The sequence below is a fragment of the Sebastes fasciatus genome, chromosome 13 (genome assembly GCF_043250625.1).
Source record: "Sebastes fasciatus isolate fSebFas1 chromosome 13, fSebFas1.pri, whole genome shotgun sequence".
Lineage (NCBI taxonomy): Eukaryota > Metazoa > Chordata > Actinopteri > Perciformes > Sebastidae > Sebastes > Sebastes fasciatus.
In genome coordinates this window covers 11,269,297-11,290,108 of record NC_133807.1, presented here as the reverse complement: position 1 = coordinate 11,290,108, position 20,812 = coordinate 11,269,297, and the positions used below count along the sequence as shown (strand labels likewise).

Below are 20,812 nucleotides of genomic sequence, written 5' to 3'. Positions count from 1 at the left end.
TTAATGAATTGATTCAAATAAATTGTGAAAATTTCTAAGGGCTTAGAACATTATGATAAAAGCTGAATGGGATTAGCATAATCATGGCATGTCTGTAAAGGGGAGACTCGTGGGTACCCATAGAATCAATTTTCCTTCAGATATCTTAAGGTCAGAGGTCAAGGTACCCTTTGAAAATGGCCATGCCAGTTTTCCCTTGCCAAAATTCAGCCTAAATTTGCAGCGTTATTTAGCCTCCGTCCCGACAAGCTATATAACAAGCTATATAAATTAAATTTGCAGAAAAGTGAATTATTTCCGATCAATGAGGCAGCACGTAAATATCCCTCTGCCTCACTTCCTCTAAAAATGACTCACCTATTTACTTACTAGGCATTAATGTAACTAATACATGTTCTAATCTCTTTGCAGCTAACTCTCTTACTCTTATGGACCAGGTGAGGTGCAGTCTAAACCGCTGGATGTCATTAGGCCTACCACTGTCAGTTGCAGGTCGTATTAATTCCATACAGATGAATATCCTCCTGAAATGTACTTATCTATTCAGATTCAGATTCAGACATTTTTATTGATCCCAAGAAGGGCAATTCATTTACAGCTTACCCATCATAAACACACGGACAACATCCAAAAGGTTATGTCAAGCACACATCAATAAAACTGACAAAGAGAGGTCGGTGAAGGACAGCAGATAAGTTAATACAATATAATAATAAAAAGAGAAAACAAATAGATAATAGACATTGTTACATGATTTATCATGTAAGGGAACTGCCATTAAAAATCTCACATGAAATGACTACCGTCTGAGTTTAATAACCTGATAGCAGAAGGAATAAAAGAGTTGAAGTAACGGTTAGTTCTCCTCAGAGGTGCCTGATAACGGCGGCCTGAAGGCATCAATGAGAAGTCAGGAGACAGAACATGAAGAGGTTGGCTGATAATATTCTTTGCCTTCTTTACCTCCTGATTCTCCCAGAGGGAACACAGGTCTCTTTGTTTGACTCCAGTAATCTTGGAGCAAACCTTAACAATGCTTTACAGGCTGTTCTTGTCCTTAATGGTTAAGCCACTGAACCAACAAATAAAAGAAAAGGTTAAAAGACTTTCGATAAAAGAACAATAAAAGTTACTTAAGATCCTCTCACTGACATTAAAAGAGTTCAGCTTCCTCAACAAATAGAGTTTCTGTTGACCTCGTTTGACGATAGACTCCGTATTAATATGAAGCCTAAGTTTACAATCAAACACAGTTCCAAGGTATTTATACGACTCCTTAATCTGAACATCTTCACCGTGTATGAGACTAACTTTGTGTTCAGTATTGTGTCTGAAGTCAATGATCATTTCCTTTGTTGTGGAAACATTGAGGTGAAGATAATTATCATCGCACCATTTAACAATCTCAGGTAATGCAGGACCATGATCAGACTCTGAGCCTTGAAGTAAAGATAAGAGGACAGTGTCATCAGAAAACAAGAAGCCTGTTCTCCTGAGAAGACCTGCAGCCATCGGTGTACATGATAAATAGGAGGGGTGACAACACACAACCCTGAGGTGAACCTGTGTTTTATACGGATATTTTGGACATTTGTCCATTCACGAAAACCTGCTGGACCTTCACAGTAAGAACATTTAGAATCAGCATGAGAAGCTGTCTGGGAGATTAAAATAAGAGGCAAGTCTCTCAATCAAGATGTGAGGCTGCATTTTGTTAAAAGCAGAGGAAAAGTCTGCCAATAAAAGTCTTACATGAGCTCCAGGTTTTTCTAGATGCTTATACAGTGTCCAGTGTAAAAAGTTTAGCATCCTCCACGGCTTCGTCTGGCTGATAAGAAAATTGCAGGGGAACGAGTTTTCCATTAATAGAAGACACAATAATATCCTTTCAATGTAAAATAAATGAAGCAGTATTATTTCATCCTTTAACTGGAACCGTAAGTCGCTTTGACTTTCAATGAAGACACTCCAATACTAAAAAAAAAGGCAGGAGGGATGTCATCTCCAAACCTTTTGGTGTATTACTGGCTGCTAACAGAAGACCAATTCTGCACCGGCTCTACGAGGACCCAGGAGCAGATACACTATCTTGGTAAACACTTGAGTCCCTTTCATGTATCAAAATCTGGTTAGAGGTTAGACATCACTTTGGCTGGACTCTTTTCTCCTTAAAATCTCCAATTCATTGAAATCCCTGATTTAAACCCTCTCTGCTGGACAACACCTTTGTTGACTGGCACAACATGGCCTTTAAGTCATTTGCTGATCTCCATTCCGATGGAATTTTTTTTATTTTGCGATCTCTGTGAAAAATTTAAATGATCTAAAAACTATTTCTTTCGCTACTTACAAATTTGAGAATTCGTGCGCAAAATGCTCCTTCAGGTCCCTGCTGTATCCTCTGTGATTGTATTTTAGAGCACACTTCATCTTTTAAAGGCATAATTTCTATCATATGTAATAAGCCTATACAGAAGCTACATTTCAGTCGTATGCCTTTTAAAGCTGACTGGGAAACATTTCAGATAGTCTTTAGCATTCTACTTTATTCAGATTAGATCCTGATGGGCAGGTTGGCACCTTGCATGTCAGCCTCTGCCATCAGTGTATGAATGTGTGTGTGAATGGGTGAATACTGACATGTAGTGTAAAGCGCTTTGAGTGGCCAGAAGACTAGAAAGGAGCTATATGAATGCAAATCTGTATACCATATTTTAGAAAGAGTGCACACTTATTCTATTTGCATCCAACGTTATTTTATGCAATATAAAACACTACACTGTAGTCACTGGACAAATCAAAAACTGTCAAACTGTTTCCTGAGGTGAACTCTGCATGCAACCGCAGCAAATCAACCACAGCCAGCCAGCCATGCTCACATGTTCTGGTGATGCAGCAAAATCTCCTGTCTCGGTAGAACAGTTCATTCATGCCCCCTGCTGGCTATTTTTGGTGTCTCGTCTCCTACACTTTCCCTCTCAAAAGCAGAGGCAGATTGTATTGCCTCCAGCTGTCCAGTGCTCCTCAAACTGACTAAACCACCCTTCTTTACTCCCCTTGTCTTACATCTCCTGTGGGATGTAAGAATCATTATTCAGACTACAGGAGAAGCTTGAAACTCCTGTAGTCTGAGCCCAGCTTAACCTTGTTATTATGAGTCTTTATTGAATACAACTTTAACCACCATTTCTTTGTGTACACAAAGTTATTTTAAAAACCATTTCTGTTGTTTTTTTTGTTTATTTATATATTTTTTATATTTATTTGTTTATTTATTACAGCCATTATTTGTTGTTGTCTTTTCGTTTTTGAAAAAACTATCATCAGGAGCAGGTTAAATTAAAACTGAAAACTTGAGACTGAATCAACGTCTCTGTCCTTTTTGGACTAACTTTGGTAAATACTTTATGCCTTTCTAAAAAAACAAACGTGAACTGTTGTTGCAGCTCTTGCTCTGCAAGTAACAAGTGTTCAGCGTTGACAGCAGTATGTGCTTGGCAGTGTTTGAGTAGAGTGACCTCTAATGGTCATTGTTGTTTTCCTCCAAGTCACAAGGTTTAGGGGAAATAGAGCTCTCTTGCTTTCACTTTCACACAAAGTAAGGCAGCTAAATCAATAATCACAAAACTAATTATAACTGATGTAGCTGTCTTACTTTCACTTTTACTCTTGTCATCACTGATTGACAGTGGTGGAAGAAGTACTCCGATCTTTACCACAGCATAAAAATACTCAGTTACAAGTAAACGTCCTGCATTCTAAATGTTGCTTAAGTAAAAGTATTAGCATCAAAATATACTTAAAGTACCGAAAGTAAAAGTCCTCATCATGCAGAATAATATATATTATATTATTGGATTGTATTTATTGATACTTTAATGTTGCAGCTGGTAAATGTGGAGCTACTTTATATACTTAATAATTACACAATAATACATCAAAATGTATTAGTTGGTTTATTATTTGTATTGAGAATCTGAATCGTCATAGTATTTAATAAAATGTAATTAATACTGTCAAATAAGTGTAGTAGAGTAAAAAGTAAAATATTTACATAAGTTACATAAAATGGAAATACTCAAGTAAAGTACAGGTACTTCAAACTTGTACTTAAGTACACTACTTGAGTAAATGGCATTGACACCACTGCTGATTTACATGTAATGTGCATGCAGAGTTTCTCAGCTCCATAGAGCTGTGAATAAACATACATTGTTAGAGGCTACTACATTTTGTTGTGTTCAGTGTTGACAGTTGTTTGAGTTTTAACTGTTTCCACCATGAACCTATACACCACTTTCCCTGAAGTCACGTGGTTTCGTGTAAATCCTGAGTTGAGGCAGTCTTACTTTCACTTTCACGTTTCTCATCACTGATTTACAAGTCATGTGCATACAGAGTTTCTCAACTCCGTAACCCTATCACACCACATCAGATCTGTTAAGAGCAGGAGGGAGGGGTTTGTGAGAGGCAGACCCAGAATCAGGTCTCTATATATAGAGTGAGGACAAAGCAGCCTCATCCACACAGACCAGGCAGAGCTCAAGAGACACGGAACAAAAGGTGAGTTTAAACTATGTACTGTTTTTTGTCCATACTTAAAATCTGAGCATGTAGAGTTTTTATAACAACTTCAGTTTGATATAGTGATATTTCTCGATAAGTGTTTGCTGCTCTGACTTGTGTGGAAGACTTTTATTTAAGAGTTCTTGCACACACACACACACACACACACACACACACACACACACACACACACACACACATTTAAAACCCGAAAAACAAACCTCATCCGTTTTGTTGCACCTGTTACTGTTGTGAAAGCGTGTTAGACATTTAAGGTGAAGCATAAAACGCTGTCTGAAACCCACTTTCAAATTTGTGAAAACTTTATTCTATTTGTGGAAATACATTTTTTTTTGTTTTTTACATCTAGACCACATTGGACCAGGTCCAGATCAAAAACCACTACACTTAGACTTGTCAAATCTGGACGAGATTATCCCAGAGAGGCTAAATATTCTTTAATACACAGTTTCAGATTTGTGAAAACTTATTACATTTTTACCTGAGATATAAGCTCACTTAATAAGTGTAAATATATATTTTAAATACATTATATATATAATATTATGACATAATTGTGTGTGTGTGTGTGTATGTATATAAATATATATATATATATATATATAAATATATATATATGAGGTGCAGTTTCCCAGCATTCAGTGGGAACAGGCTGAACTTGGAGAAACACGTGTTGAAGTCGCTCGCAGAAAAAGAGGACTTTGATGGTTTTATCACGTACATCCGACACCCAAGGAGCCAAGCGGAGGAATTTATAAGAGAGGAAGTACAGAAATACATCTTCACAGACAGCACAGATAAAGCACGGAACATACTCCAGAAAAATGTTGACGACATCAAAAATCTTGTGAGTCAAGCTTTGTTTGATGCAACAGAGAAAGTCGGAATCCAGGGAGGAGACCCAGACATGTGGATGGAGGAATTTTCCAGTTTGCTAAACGATACGCTAACATTCGACACCATCTGTTGTCAAAACTTCAGTGACATAAACAGATTTGACTTTCTTAAAGAAGAGATAGAGAAAGGTCTTGAATCCGTCATGATGGAAGTGAGCAAACTCTCATGGAATAAAATGGAGGAATTCAGGATGAAGCCTGATCAAATCCTCATTGATCAGCTGTGTAACAGCTGCTGGGTAACTTGTCCATTCTGTGCAGCTGTTTGTACCAACACACTAGAAAATCACAGTCCTGATGACCACAGCGTACCTTTTCATCGATCTTCTGCAGCCAATGGTATGTACTGGAAAAACACAAAAGATCTGTGTGTTGATTTCTGCACAACAAATGTTGCAAGTGATCGAGTTTTTTACCTTGGTCATGAGTCCGAAGAGTTCTTTCCCTTCAAACAGTACCGAACTGCTGGCCCACTTTATGCTAACTGGAGAATTACCCCTGATGAGTCTAAGCTGAAATATTGGACATGGTTTGTGTGTCGATTTGAGAAGCAACTGGAAGACCACTATAAGTTAAAATTCCAGGGCGAAGGAGAAATTCCCAGCGAGTGGAAAAAACACACTAAGGAAGAAGCTATTCAAAGTCTGGATGAAATGTACAATCTGTGAGTGAGCCAACACAACCACAACCCAGCTAATGGCTGATAGTTGTTTTCACGTGGTTATTCATTCATCAGATTCCTGTAAAGCAACATTCACAGACTTTTGTTAATTTTATCATGGACAGGTGAATTTGTCTGAGTGATCCATGTGGACAGTCAATGAATCATTACAAACTACACGCGATTAGACAGGCACACAAAAATTCAACACTTCAAACAAGAGTGCACAAGAAAAATATCGACCTGGAGAATTTAGTCAGTCATAAAATCTTTAATGCATTAATAATCATTTCAAGTGCATTGTTTAATGAGGATTTCTGTAAATGAAAATTATTTCCATGAAGGTAAAGCAGAGAGAAAAAGAGGACTGATTAAATTGTTGCATTTCTTATTAAATCACAATGTCGAATTAGAAGTTCTGAATTTCAATGAACATGGAAAGAGTTGTGAGAGGGTGAGAGACAAATGTCAGAAATGATCAAGTTTTGAACTAATAACTAATGGAAGACATATTTCTTTGTTAACCTGTATTATTTCTAAAAATCTAATCTGAAAATCGTGTCGAACAAGAATTGTATTTTTGCATGGTGCATGTCTTGTTTATGAATTGTGTTAAGATGTTCATGTGCTTGCAGCTGCTGAAACATAATGAAGTACAGTGTAAACAGCTTATAGTGATCATGGTTACAGCGATCAACCGCTTATATAGACTTTACTCCCATGATGCTTTGCCTCGCGGTAACCCGTCAGCTTTAGGCTGTCTACTTGAGGCTGGTGCTTTGTGCACATTAAAGACATGACAGGAAAAAGAAAGCAATTTTCTCTCAATGAAAAACATAGTCTCCACGAAGCTTAAATGACAAACCGCTGAAAATGAGCCAACGAAACTTGATGTTCCTCAGGCTACCTTGTGTAGTCTACTCAAACAACGGGAACACAGTCATGGCTGCCATAGATGGAGACAGAAAACAAATGTGCACGTAAGCATCTGTGGTTGGAGCCGCGTTTGAAACAGCTGAACTGTATTTTGAAACAGTCAATAAAATTCAGTAAATAGCGAAGCTCTCCATTTCATAATGTAATAAAGATACAAATGTCAATTAGATGGTAATCTGCATGAGAAATAAAGAAAAAAAACAGTTCTAATAATCATATTCTTATATTGATCAGTTTGACAGATGTGGCCACTTTAAGAGGTTTCCACTGTATATGCATAATGAAGTAAAACCTAAGAGTGATTGTTGTGATACTGTAATGATATCATGTAAGGATTAAAGTCTGGAGATTTAGGCTAGATGCTTCTATTAATAAGCATGTACCTGTTTGTAACAAAGAATGATATTCAAGTATAAGTTGCAATGTAACCAATGTAAATGTTTTTTGCTTGCCACGACGGTCTCTACATGTGAAATTGAATCATGTTAAAGAACATGTCAAACATAGCTAATGAAGGATGCTTTATGTTTCTGTATTATTTGAAGTGTTAAACTGTGTTATGTTAATCTCATTTCAATCAATCTGTTATTATAGCCACACAAGTGTGAGTTTTATTGTTTTTATTTAGAATCTCACTGATTCCTTACTATTACAATATCCATATGTGATGTAAACAACGTACTGTAAGTCGTTGAGAAGAAATCTGTTGAGGTTAATGTGTCATGTTATAATAAAAATAACATAATATCTAGTGAAAAACCAGGTTTCTTCATGTTTCTGAAATGAGTCTCAATTTACACCTTTAAACCTGCCATAGACCATAGGGCATTATGCCTTACACTGTAGTGTATTTTCTCATAATTAAGATTTTTTCATAGTATCATTAGATCCTATAAATCCAAAAACAGCAAAAAAAAAATCTGCTAACATGGGGAATCACCTTTGACTGTATGAATACAATATTATTCAATGATTATTGTAAAATATGGGAAATTTGAGAAAAGTACTTTTAAAACCTTTAAAGGACCAGTGTGTAAGATTTAGGGGGATCTATTGGCAGAAATGGAATATAATCATTATGTTTTTTTAAGTGTATAGTCACATGAAACTAAGAATCGTGATTTCGTTAGCTTCGAGTGAGCTCTTCATATCTACATAGGGAGCGGGTCCTCTTCACGGAGTCCGCCATGTTGCTCCGCTATGTTTCTACAGTAGCACAGAAAGGACAAACCAAACATTTGCTCTAGAGAGAGCCTTTCGCGATTTTACATTTAAGTAACATGCTGTATTTGGTGGCATGAATGCACCTGACGGCTACTTTAGGTTCTTTTACATGCTTAGAAAGGGAGTAGTGAGTGGAGGGGTATTCAGTTGGTTGCAGTCTGCAACCACACTGCTAGATGCCACTAACTCCTGCACACTGGCCTTTAAGACCTTTGCAGAACTATGACAGGTACCTGTGAGCAAGTTGGCTAAAGGAGAGGTTCTTCTCCTTCTCCTTCCTCTGTTTGACTGGTCAGACTAATCAGCAGCAGTGATCAATACAATATTGAACAATGATTATATTGCAAACATAATTATATTCTGCTTCAGTCACATTAACACAAACACACACAGCTACACCTTTAATATCTGGGGTAACTATTTCTAGAGTTAATAGATTAAAAAGTTGGGCAACCCTTGAATTTAAAGGCTGTTAATTACATAGTAATGTGAAGAAATTACTAGGAAATAAAGTAAAATCAGTAAAATCAATATAATGACCAGTTGTAGAATTACCTGAAATTGCTGTCACGTATTGGGTAATTACAGAGTAAAATTAAAGCAGAATAAAGAGGTTTGCTCTGTAATTATATGGGAATTAACACACTGTATTAGTAGAATTACCTGAAATTACTGTAAAGTATTAGGTAATTACAGTAACAACTTGTCATAATATTGATTTTACTTTACTGTTATTTCGTGGCAATTTCTTCAAATTACTACATAATTAAAGCAGCAGTGGGTAGAAATGGAGCAAATATTATTAAAAAAATATGTTTTAATAAAACGGTCACTATATCCTGACAGTAGTGCATGAGACAGATAATCTGGGGAAAAAAACATGTGCCTTTGTGTCCTCTGGTGCTCCTAATGGTATCTACAGGATTTCACAGACTGCTGCTCCGACTGCTGTCCGTGTGCAAACGATAACAATCATATAATTGATCTATGCACTCTGACCCCATGACACATGTTGAATGACAGCCCCCTCATTTGCATAATGAAGCAGAAATGCATATGAAATGTATAAAGAAAAGAAAAACAGAAATAAATAGGTTTGGAGGAATAAATATGAGGGAAAATGCAAAGGGAAAATCATGCAGAACTAAATAAATAAGTAAATACAAATATACATAAATTAATACATACAATTTAATAATGAATATATACATCTAAAATAAAAGGATAAATGCAAAAATAAATAGATAAAAATTAAATAAATAATCAGGAAAATTAAATACAAGAGTAGATAGGGGAATTAGTACAAAGTTAAATTAAAAAAGAAATATCAATTAATGTCACATTTTATCATTTTTTATATTTTTGGTACATTTAATGACATATTTATTTATCGACTCATTTATTTACTTTTGATTTTGGCAGGTTCTGTCCTCCATTTACACCTATACTGCTTCATAAAGATAATGTGGACAGAACTTAAATTAGAAATACATCAAAGCTTTGATTTTGAATCTTTTAAAGCAAGCAGATATTTGAGCATGAGAGTATAGTAGTAATAATTGTTCTGAAACATAAAAAACAATAACTTTAGGTTAATAGGTTTTAATGCACAAATCTTGATTCTCCAGTTGAATAAATAAAAATCAATCATTCATTTCTTTTTTTAATACTTATTTAGCGATCAATGTTGCTGAACAGGGTGGTTCCAAGGTTTGCTTACAGGATGTGAAAGATTAAATGAGACATCATTATGAAAACCAAGTCATCTTTTTTAACTTTACCTAAATGGTTTGGGGTGTCTTTATATTACCAATCATGTCAGATTAATTCATTAGGTTATGAGGACCCTGTACAATTTATAGGCATCATCCTGCAACTGTCAAGTCTCTAATATCACAGTACAACCAAAATCACATCAAAATCAATCACATCGCATAACTGACCAAAAATGTCTTTGTAAAGTCATACAACCCAACGTGCAAAAAGACAAGAAAAACTAAACAAACAAAATTTCTAGATTATTTTAATATTTTCTTTTTGCAGAACACTTCAATGTCTTTCTCTGAACTGAAGAGGGTGATATTATATCAATGATAAAATCATTTGCAGAAATAAATGGAATTTAACACAGACACATTACAAATATAATGAAAGTAAGATGGATAACTAATAGTGTTATTTCTAAACCTTGATCTTGTACAATCTGCTTTTTTCTTGCATTAAGCTGCAGTAGAAGATATGGAGGTGGATGCAGCTGAAATCAAGGTAAGTTTAATAGGGCTCATGGTTATAGAACAGCATGCGTTTTCTAAAACTACCCATATTTATTTGAAATTTGGAAATGAGCATATTGTTTCACCTTGCTTTTATATTTTTGTATTCCTTTATTGAATTGGTGCACCCCTGTGTGTTACTGAGTGATGGTATATTTATCTTTTTGCTGTTTTCAATTATTACTGAAATTATTCTTTATCTCAAATTGTTACAACCCGGAGTTGGTGTAGGGGTAAAGGGAGTAACATAGAGCCGATGTTATCAGGCAATCACTTGTTTATTTGTGAGTGATTGAAATTAAAGCAAAATAAACCATACAATGGATGGAATTACTACTAAATGAAAACGAGGGTTTAGGGTGGCCGAAAAGGAGAAAACAAGGCACACACCCTAGCCCTGCACAATCCTAACACACAGACAAATTACACAACTACCTCAATGCACCATTAAGTATAAACAAACACGAGTACCTCAAACTAGTTAACATTCAATATCACAATCTAAAGTCCACTGACTCCAGTGGGACTTATACACAATTTCTGGTTAACAATGTCAACACACAATCGAGAGGCACGGGGAACAGATCACTGATAATCACTGCCCGCCTTGGTCTAGTCACAGCTGGCCTTTAATGCTTTCTACGCGGCCCAGCCGGCTGGTGATTGGCTCCTCCCATGTGACGTCGTCAGAGGCAGGACCACAAACGGCGGGAAGCGAAGGGCATCCACCTGAGGACGTTCCGGAGGCGTGGCCCCGAAGGGAATCCCCAAGACGTGACGTCGTCTTGGAGCGACGGGACAGCAGAGCGCACCAAAAAGAAAAAGAACACAGGGAACAGCGCCGCACAGCAACATACAACAATACAATACTAACAATAACGAACGGTCACCTCGGCGACCGTAACACCCCCCCACATAAATACAAACCCACCGGAGTTGTCACAACCTCACATCCAACCAATACTCCTTACCCTCTGGACAAGGCGTCGGCCACAATATTTTCTGAACCCTTTTTATGTTTAATCACAAGGTTGCGTTCCTGTACCAGCAGGGCCCAGCGCATGAGCCGCTGGTTGTGGTTATACATCCGCGACAAGAACACGAGCGGATTGTGATCTGTGTAAATCACCAGGGGCAGAGTACAGGAACCGAGGTATACATCAAAGTGTTGCAACGACCACAACAACGCTAACGTCTCTTTCTCAATCGTCGAATAGTTGAACTGATGCTGGTTAAATTTTCTCGAAAAATAACTGACAGGGTGCTCTATCCCATCTGCATCCTCCTGCATTAACACAGCCCCTGCGCCCACGGCGCTTGCGTCTACCTCCAACTTAAAAGGTCGGGCAAAATCGGGGGCAGCGAGGACCGGCGCGTGACACAAAAGGGATTTTACACTTTCAAATGCACGCTGGCACTCCGGAGTCCATTTAAACTCTACCTTGGGACTCGTGAGACTAGTCAGTGGGTGGACCACGGCAGAAAAGTTCCTACAGAAGCTTCTGTAGTACCCTGCCATGCCGAGGAAACGCCGCAATGCACGTCGGGTGCTTGGAACGGGGAACTCGGCTATCGCACTAACTTTAGCCTCGATGGGCCGGACCTCACCCTGACCCACTTGACGACCCAAATACGTGACGGTGCCTTTCCCGAACTCACATTTGGCTAAGTTCAGCGTGAGAGAGGCCCGCGCAAGACGACTGAGCACTTCAGTTAAGCTGAGCAAGTGTTCAGACCAGGAAGAAGAGTAAACTATCAGGTCATCGAGATATGCGTTGCAGTTGGCCACACCAGCCAGAACAGTGTTTACTAACCGCTGGAAAGTGGCAGGAGCGTTGCACATACCAAACGCCATGACAGTGTACTGAAGAAAGTGGTCTGGTGTTACAAAGGCGGAGATTTCTGACGCGCGCTTAGTCAGCGGCACCTGCCAGTAACCTTTAAGTAAATCCAATTTTGTGACAAATTTAGCAGTGCCTAAATTATCCACGCAATCCTCCATCCGCGGCAACGGATACGAGTCGGGTACGGTGACGGCGTTTACTTTACGAAAATCAGTAATGAACCTGGGTGAACCATCTGATTTAGCCTCTAGCAAACAGGGGGAGCTCCACGAACTAGTGCTGGGCTTGGCCAGGCCATTTTCCAACAGATATCTTACCTCTTTTTTCATCAGCTCTCTTTTAATCTGGTTAACACGATAAGAGTGCTGCTTAATTGATCGGGCATCTTTTACATCTATGTCATGTTCTAGTACCGTCGTACGAGTGGGAACATCACCAAAAAGACACGGATACTCAGCTACTAAGTTAACAATGTCCTGCTGTTGTTCTGCGTTCAGATGATTAAGCCGATGTGGTAACTCTTTCAGCATCTCTGAATTTGGTAACCGCGCACTGTGCTGTGAGGAGGGGCGTACAGCCAAGCCATCCTCGTCACCAGGACTTTTTTCGGCTACAATGAGCGCGGAGCAACCACTTACTGGAGAGGGGTCCTGTCTTGGGGAGCGAGTTTTCACGTCACGAGAGTGATACATTTTTAACATGTTCACATGGCAAACACGAGTTTTGCGCTTTCGGTCAGGAGTATTTATCACGTAGTCTGTCTCACTAAGTTTCTTTTGGATACTATACGGTCCGGAAAAACGCGCAGAGAGGGAAGAGCCCGGAATGGGTAACAGAGCCAACACTTGGTCACCCACTTCAAAGTGTCTGGCAACAGCGGATCGGTCGAACTGTTTTTTCATCTCCACCTGGGAGCTGGCGAGTGCGTCTCTCGCCAAACTACGAGCGTGATGCAAACGGTCACGGAATCTACTTACGTAGTCAAGCACATTACTCTCCTCGGACAACTCAGCCACGAGGAATCTATCTTTCAGCACCTTTAAAGGGCCGCGAACGGCGTGCCCAAAAACAAGCTCCCCTGGGCTGAATCCTAGAGATTCCTGCACGGATTCACGGGCGGCAAATAACGCAAACGGAATACCCTCATCCCAGCTTTTGTCTGACTCCAGACAGTATTTACGCAGCATGGATTTCAAGGTCTGATGCCAACGCTCCAGCGCGCCCTGTGACTCTGGGTGGTAGGCACTGGAGATCACATGTTTTACCCCTAAGGACTGAAGAATCTGTCCGAAGAGCTTGGATTTAAAATTGGTGCCTTGATCAGTCTGTACTACTTTTGGTAGACCAAAGGTAGTGAAAAACTTGGTCAGCGCTTTAACTATGGAACTGGATGTTATTTGGCGCAGCGGCACTGCTTCAGGGAACCGAGTGGAGGCGCACATAATGGTAAGTAGATACTGATTACCTGACTTTGACTTCGGTAGTGGCCCAACACAGTCTACTATGACTCTCTCAAATGGTTCACCGATAGCAGGTATCGGGCGCAGCGGTGCCGGCGGGATGGTCTGGTTTGGCTTACCTGCTAATTGACAAACATGACAAGTGCGACAATGGTTAACGACCTCAGATTTTAACCCTGGCCAGAAGAAGTGTTTCAGAATGAGGTTGTACGTCTTGTTAACTCCCAAATGCCCAGCCCACGGGCTTTCGTGTGCTAGAGTTAAAACATGCTCACGATAACTAACAGGAACAACAATTTGGTGGATGACATTCCACTCCACTCCAGCAGTTATCGTGGGAGACCATTTACGCATGAGAATGTCATCTTCCACATAATACTGGGCATCAGGGTTACTGGATGCATTACTTACCGTGGCAGACAAACATTTCCTCAGGCTTTTGTCTGCCCTTTGAGCAGCGATGAGCCGCTCCCGAGTTACAGGCAGCCGGAGCTCAGGAGATGCGGTGCTAATATTTACCTGTTCTTTTACCTCCTTAGGAGGAGAATGGGACGTCACAATGGCGTCTAGTTCGGTCTCACCTGCAAGGACTTTCAACAGCACACTGTCGGTTAGATCAACATCATTACTCCTGTCACTCTCTGCAGCACGCTTCTGTTTTTGAGCGCGCGTAATTACGCACGACGGGAACAAAGCCAGCAGCTCCGACTCATCACTGTTAGCGGCGAGTCTTGGGCTGACAGAGAGTATCGGTGCCCTGTCTAACACCTCAAGCGTAGGCGTCACCTTACCCCCGGCAATGTCATTCCCCATTAACATTACGATGCCACGGATTGGCAACGCCGGGCAGACCGCTACCGGGAAGAAACCGCTTATTAATTTGGACTGCACATGCACCCGGTGCACTGGCCGCGGAACACAACCCATTTCGATTCCACTGAGCATCGTACTGTAGCCACACGCCGATTGCTCTGAAAATGGTAACGATTTTGCAATTATAACAGACTGGGAACCCCCGGTGTCGCGCAAAATCTGTATGGGACGCTGATCACCTGGCGCGCCGGTTAGTGACACTAAGCCCTCTATAATAAACGGCCTGAAGCAGGGATCAGGACTATCATCATCACACGGGTCTGTGGGATTTCCAATACGCCCTGATTTAATTAAGCCGATGCCTTTAGGCTGGCGCACAGCCGGAGACGGCTGCTGCTCCTCCTTACGTTTCAATAACAAACAATTTGCAATGACGTGTCCGGCCTTGTGGCAGTAGTAACACTCCCTCTCCTCTCTGCGCACGAGAGGAGCTCTGCTAGGACCTCTATCAACAGAGGCAGCGGGAACGAAACGAGGCCTGTCAGAAAAAGAGGACGAAGTGAACGTAACCTTGTGTGTAAGCATATACTCATCCGCCATAACAGCTGCAGCAGACAGAGTGTTTACTTTCTGCTCATTCAAATGCACAACCATGCGCTCAGGCAAACAATTTTTAAACTCTTCCAACAACATTAACTCACGAAGGGCAGAAAAATCATTACATTTATTAGCGGAACACCATTTGTCAAAGAGACTTCCCTTATCCCTCGCAAACTCCACATAAGTTTGGGTGGCGGACTTTTTCTGGGCTCTAAATTTTTGCCTATAAGCCTCTGGCACCAATTCATAGGCGCGCAGAATGGCGGCTTTCACAGTGTCATAATCTTTACTAGCCTCAAGAGGGAGCGCTGCTACTACCTCTTGGGCTTTACCAGATAACCTACATTGTAGTAGTAGGGACCACATCTCAACAGGCCATTTAAGAGCCAGAGCAATGCGCTCAAAGGCGCTAAAGTAACAGTCCACTTCGGTTTCTCGGAACTGTGGGACTAAAGTGATGTTTTTACTAATGTCAAAAGCTCTTGGTGAATAACTAGCGAGCATTGAGGGTGAGCCAGCTGACGTAGAAGCTGCCTCTGCCGTAAGAGTTTCCCTCCGTAAATCAATCTCCATTTGACGTAGCCTTACATCTTTATCTGCCTCTATCTCCAGTTTTTTAACTTGCAGGCGGAAGTCAAGCTCTGCCTGACGTTCCTGCGCATGAGTCTGAGCCTCGAGGTGGAGACGAGCCAGGCGTACTTTTAAACGTGCCTCGTCTCGAGATCCTGCAGAACCAGGCGATAGGGGATCGTATCGAGGGAGAGTAACCGGCGTCTTAACCCGGCCCTCCGCCTCGAAGGCAATACCCGGGGCTGGTTTCGGCTCTCGCTCAGCCACAGTACTGGGAGTTCCACCCTCAGCCAGAGCGACTTCCTCCTGCATACTGGACTCTGCAGGCGCCAACATCTCAATCACCCTCAACTCAACAAGTTTATTCACAACTAACTGCTTTAGCTCTTTCTTAATTAGCTGCCTCGATGCCGAGAAACCGAAGTGGCGGGCTATGTCTAACAGGTCGTCCTTCACCTCGGCGACCGTAACACAAATGCTCTAACCAGGTGAACTACTGTAAAGGTTATATAAAATCTCACGTTTTCTTAGCAGGACTCACAGAATACTGATGACAGCACAGGGGGGAAGTCTGAAATCAAGTCTGTATCATCTGCAACCAAGAAGAAAGGTAACATTTTAAGGAATATTTTAATGTAAGATAACCCCAAACTGTCAAAAATAGAGCTAATTATAGCTTTCAACATTCAAAAATGACTTGCAATGAACATTAGAAAAACATATTGGTTGATCTGTCCCTCTGGTTCATTGCTGTCCTTCAGGTACCTTAGATATGGATACGAGTGGGAACATGGATAAGGTAAGAAACTCCAAATTTAATTCACAAGATCTTAAAGACTATTTACTTTATATCCCATTGTGTGATATTATCATTTTCTACATACAGTACATGTTTATTTATTTATTTACAGCAGTCAGCGGAGATTTCTGAAGAGATCAACAGGAAGAAACAATATCAAAGAGAAGCTGAAACACTGCTTGGCAGACTTCACCTTCAAGACAAACATCAACAGAAGTTGTCACCAGCAGATTTTCTTAAAGTAGGTCCACCTGTGAAACAGGACCATGACACATCTGAGAAAGATCTCGCTCTTACTTTTCTTCAGAGGTTGATGATGTTAGACTACAGAGCCAGATATATTCCTGTAAAACAAGACAGTCCTGAGGTGAGCCATTCAAATCCTGTTGCAGTGTTTGACACTGTTGACAGATGACGATGACTTGGATGCTCTTTTTAACGCCAGTGTAGACTTTGACCAATCAAAACTCAAGACTCATGTGCATCCAATGGATGTTCAAATGGCAGTATTTCACTGCTCAGACAGCTTTTTTAAGCAGAACATGATTACAAAGCTATCACAATGTCAGTACGCCTTACCTTTGCTTGTTCCTGACCCAGTCACAATGGATAGTGGCTGTCCTCTGTGGACATTCAGACAAATAAGAAAAAGATGGAAGATAACTGAAATCAAAGACAATTCAAACATTGTCACCATGAAGAGTATGCCCATCTGCAAAGCTGAGACACCCACGGTGTCATTTTTCCGCCTGGGGTCACTCTGTCTAAATCTCAGCTGATGAACTCTTTGATCAACTACCGTCAGTTTATTTCTTTCATGAAACATGATAATGTTAAAGATACACTTAATAAAGGCTATATGAGGTGAACCCCCCCCCCCCCCCCCCCCCCTCACAGCGTCGGCGTTAGGGGCGGGCCATGGGGGTCCAGGCCCATCTAAAAAGGTCACTGTGCCCCCTCAGCTGAATTCTCTCCTGACAAAAAACTAAACTGAAATAACAGCTAAGTTATTAGTAAAATGAAGTCATTCAGTTTGGTAATGGAAGGACTTAACACTGCAATGCAAAATAAAGCACAAAACAGTGATAGTTTTGCATTTAAGAAACAACTAGGACATGTACTTGGGCTTGATTTCATTGTTTTTTATTGGAGTGTCCTAACTGGCTGCGAACAACACAGCGCTGCACAGCGCGGCGTGACGTTTTGTCTGAACTTCTATCGGATACACGGTTCCTATTTTTTCCTGTCACTCATATTGAGAGGAACGGCTGATTAGTTTAGATAAAATGAGCCGAGAAAATCGGGTCAGTCGTCCTGGTCGTCCTGGATGTAAATGAAAATATTAACTTGATTACTGACACTTTCAGCACAGGCATTGACGCTCGCAGTTATATGTAATAAAGTTCACTAGTGAAACTTTATTACGATCTACCTGTCAAAAAATATAACGGCCACCTCACTAATGGTTCAAATAAAACACGAACACACAGCGCAAAGATACAACTATGGAAACTCTGGGAAATATGAGCCGTCACTACAATATTTCAGTAAGAAGCCTCGTTTTGATCCGCTCCGTTAGCGTGTTTGTTTTTTTGTTTGTTTTTTCAATCTAGCTCAATAGAAAAAAATGAGAGAAAGTAGACCTACAAACCGGGTGCATTAAAGCACAATTAGGACCAAGAGAGTAAAAAGCATCCTGTGCTCCTTTTACATCTTACTTTTTCTACCTGTTTGGATTATTCTGTTCAGTATTGTGGAATAAAACAATGGACTAATGTTATACTACAGCAGGCTGAGCAGAGACAACAACTGGTGAGTGAAACATCCACATTTAGTCTTTATTAACTTAAATTATAGTTATGTAGAAATCAGTCAGACTGTTAGATTAATGTGTTGTTTAACGCCCTGTTAACTGTATCTCGGCACCCGAGTGCGCGCACATTTTGACCCTGGCACAAGACGCAGGGCGTTCCTGAGCAGTTATCTGTAGCCTCCAGAACCTCCTCATTTCAAAACAGAAACCAAAATAAGGTCGAAGCTGGCTGGAGAAGATCACTAGATAACAACCTACTTGCTCTTGGCTATATCGTATGTTATTTCCAGTAAATATCACAAATAAAACGTGTGTTTTATGATAAAAAAAAAAGTAGGAAGTAGGAAGATAACAAGTACTACTAACCCATCTTTGAGGTGGTTACGTCTTCAGCTCCAGTCTGATCTGGAGCTCACAGCTGATATGTTCCTGGTTTGTTTACATGATGTAACAGAAGTGCAGTTTTAACGTATTCAGTGGACAGAGAGCGTCAGATGCTACGCGATGCAGCGCGATAGTCGGACGCTCGCGTCCAGTTAGGACACGCTGTTAGTTTATAACCTGTTTTTGTGGACATAACAGCATGTCTATGCGTGCGTGCGCACCTGTGCGCTTAAGTGGCAATATGTATACACCTCTCTGTCAGTTTATTTCTTTCATGAAACATGATAATGTTAAAGATACACTTAATAAAGGCAATATGAGGTGAAAAAAATGCCCCCGCTGTCGAAGCTTATTTCCCCTCCCGCCCCTAACATTCTAGCGCCGACCCTGTGTATCCTATAGAAGTTCAGACAAAACGTCCCGCCGCGCTGTGCAGCGCCATGTTGCTCGCAGCAAGTTAGGACACTCCAATAGAAAACAATGTAATCAAGCCAAAGTACATGTCCTAGTTGTTTCTTAAATGCAAAACTATCACTGTTTTGTGCTTTATTTTGCATTGCAGTGTTAAGTCCTTCCATTACCAAACTGAATGACTTCATTTTACTAATAGCTTAGCTGTTATTTCAGTTTAGTTTTTTGTCAGGAGAATTCAGCTGAGGGGGCACAGTGAACTTTTTGGACGGGCCTGGACCCCCATGGCCCGCCCCTTAACGCCGACGCTGGGTGGGAGGGGTTTGTGAGGGGCAGACCCAGAATCAGGTCTCTATATATGAGTGAGGAAAAAGCAGCCTCATCCACACAGACCAGGCAGAGCTCAAGAGACACGGAACAAAAGGTGAGTTTAAACTATGTACTGTTTTGTGTCCATACTTAAATCTGAGCATGTACAGTTTTTATAACAACTTCAGTTTGATATAGTGATATTTCTCGATAAGTGTTTGCTACTCTGACTTGTGTGGAAGACTTTTATTTAAGAGTTCTTGCAAACACACACACACACACACATACACACACACACACACACACACACACACACACACACACACACAGAGAGAGAGAGAGACACACACACACACACACACACACAAAACCCTAAAACAAACGTCATCCGTTTTTTGCACCTGTTACTGAAAGCGTGTTAGACATCTAAGGTGATGCATAAAACGCTGTCTGAAACCCACTTTCAAATTTGTGAAAACTTTATTCTATCTGTGGAAATGAAAAAAAAGGAGATGTCTGATTTTTTTTTTTTAATTATTATTATTTATTTTTTTACATCTAAACCACATTGGACCAGGTCCAGATCAAAAACCACTACACTTAGACTTGTCAAATCTGGACGAGATTATCCCAGAGAGGCTAAATATTCTTTAATACACAGTTTCAGATTTGTGAAACCTTAATACTTTTTACCTGAGATATAAGCTCACTTAATTGTATGTGTGTATATATATATATTATACATTTTATATATAAAATATGACATAATTGTGTGTGTGTGTGTGTATTATATATATATATAGATATATATATCTATATATATATATATATGTATGTGTATATATATATATATGTATGTATATATATATATGTGTATGTGTATATATATATATGTATGTATGTATATATATACATATATATATATATAATATTTGTATGTCTGTGTGTATGTATGTATACACACACACACACACACACAATTAAGTCATAATTTTACAAGAAAAAAAAAGTTGTGATATTTCGGGAATAATAGAAAAGGTTGCTTCAAGTCATACGGGCATGTTTTATCATTTCCTGAGAGTCCATAGGGTACTTAAAGTTATATAGACTTGTACAAAGTTCACTGCAGTGTGACGTCTTTCCTCTGACCTGCAGCTCTGTGTCGCTGTCTCTGCTTTCCCCTCCCTTATACACACACCTTCTGTTAGATTCTGGCGGCCTTTCACGTTATC

At 40.1% G+C, this 20,812-nt stretch overlaps 2 protein-coding genes across 3 annotated transcripts in view; both read left to right on the top strand.

Moving 5' to 3' along the window:
* Window positions 1-5,203: 5,203 nt before the first annotated feature.
* On the top strand, window positions 5,204-7,839 carry LOC141781528 (interferon-induced very large GTPase 1-like). Its single transcript, XM_074657350.1, has one exon. The coding sequence runs from the start codon at window positions 5,204-5,206 to the stop codon at window positions 6,149-6,151; it is 948 nt and encodes a 315-aa protein (XP_074513451.1). The 3' UTR covers window positions 6,152-7,839.
* An 11,803-nt stretch (window positions 7,840-19,642) lies between these two features.
* Window positions 19,643-20,812, top strand: part of LOC141780286 (interferon-induced very large GTPase 1-like) — a 16,410-nt gene continuing 15,240 nt past the window's right edge. Inside the window, exon 1 of one of the 2 annotated variants that reach the window (XM_074655442.1) lies at window positions 19,643-19,695. The gene's annotated coding sequence lies outside the window, so the exon portion shown is untranslated. The remainder of the gene's footprint in view (window positions 19,696-20,812) is intronic. The other variant, XM_074655443.1, reaches the window with a different exon arrangement.

What these genes read in the sequence shown, in the direction of transcription:
- LOC141781528 (XM_074657350.1), top strand. Translation starts at nt 5,204, where the DNA reads ATGAGGTGCAGTTTCCCAGCATTCAGTGGGAACAGGCTGAACTTGGAG.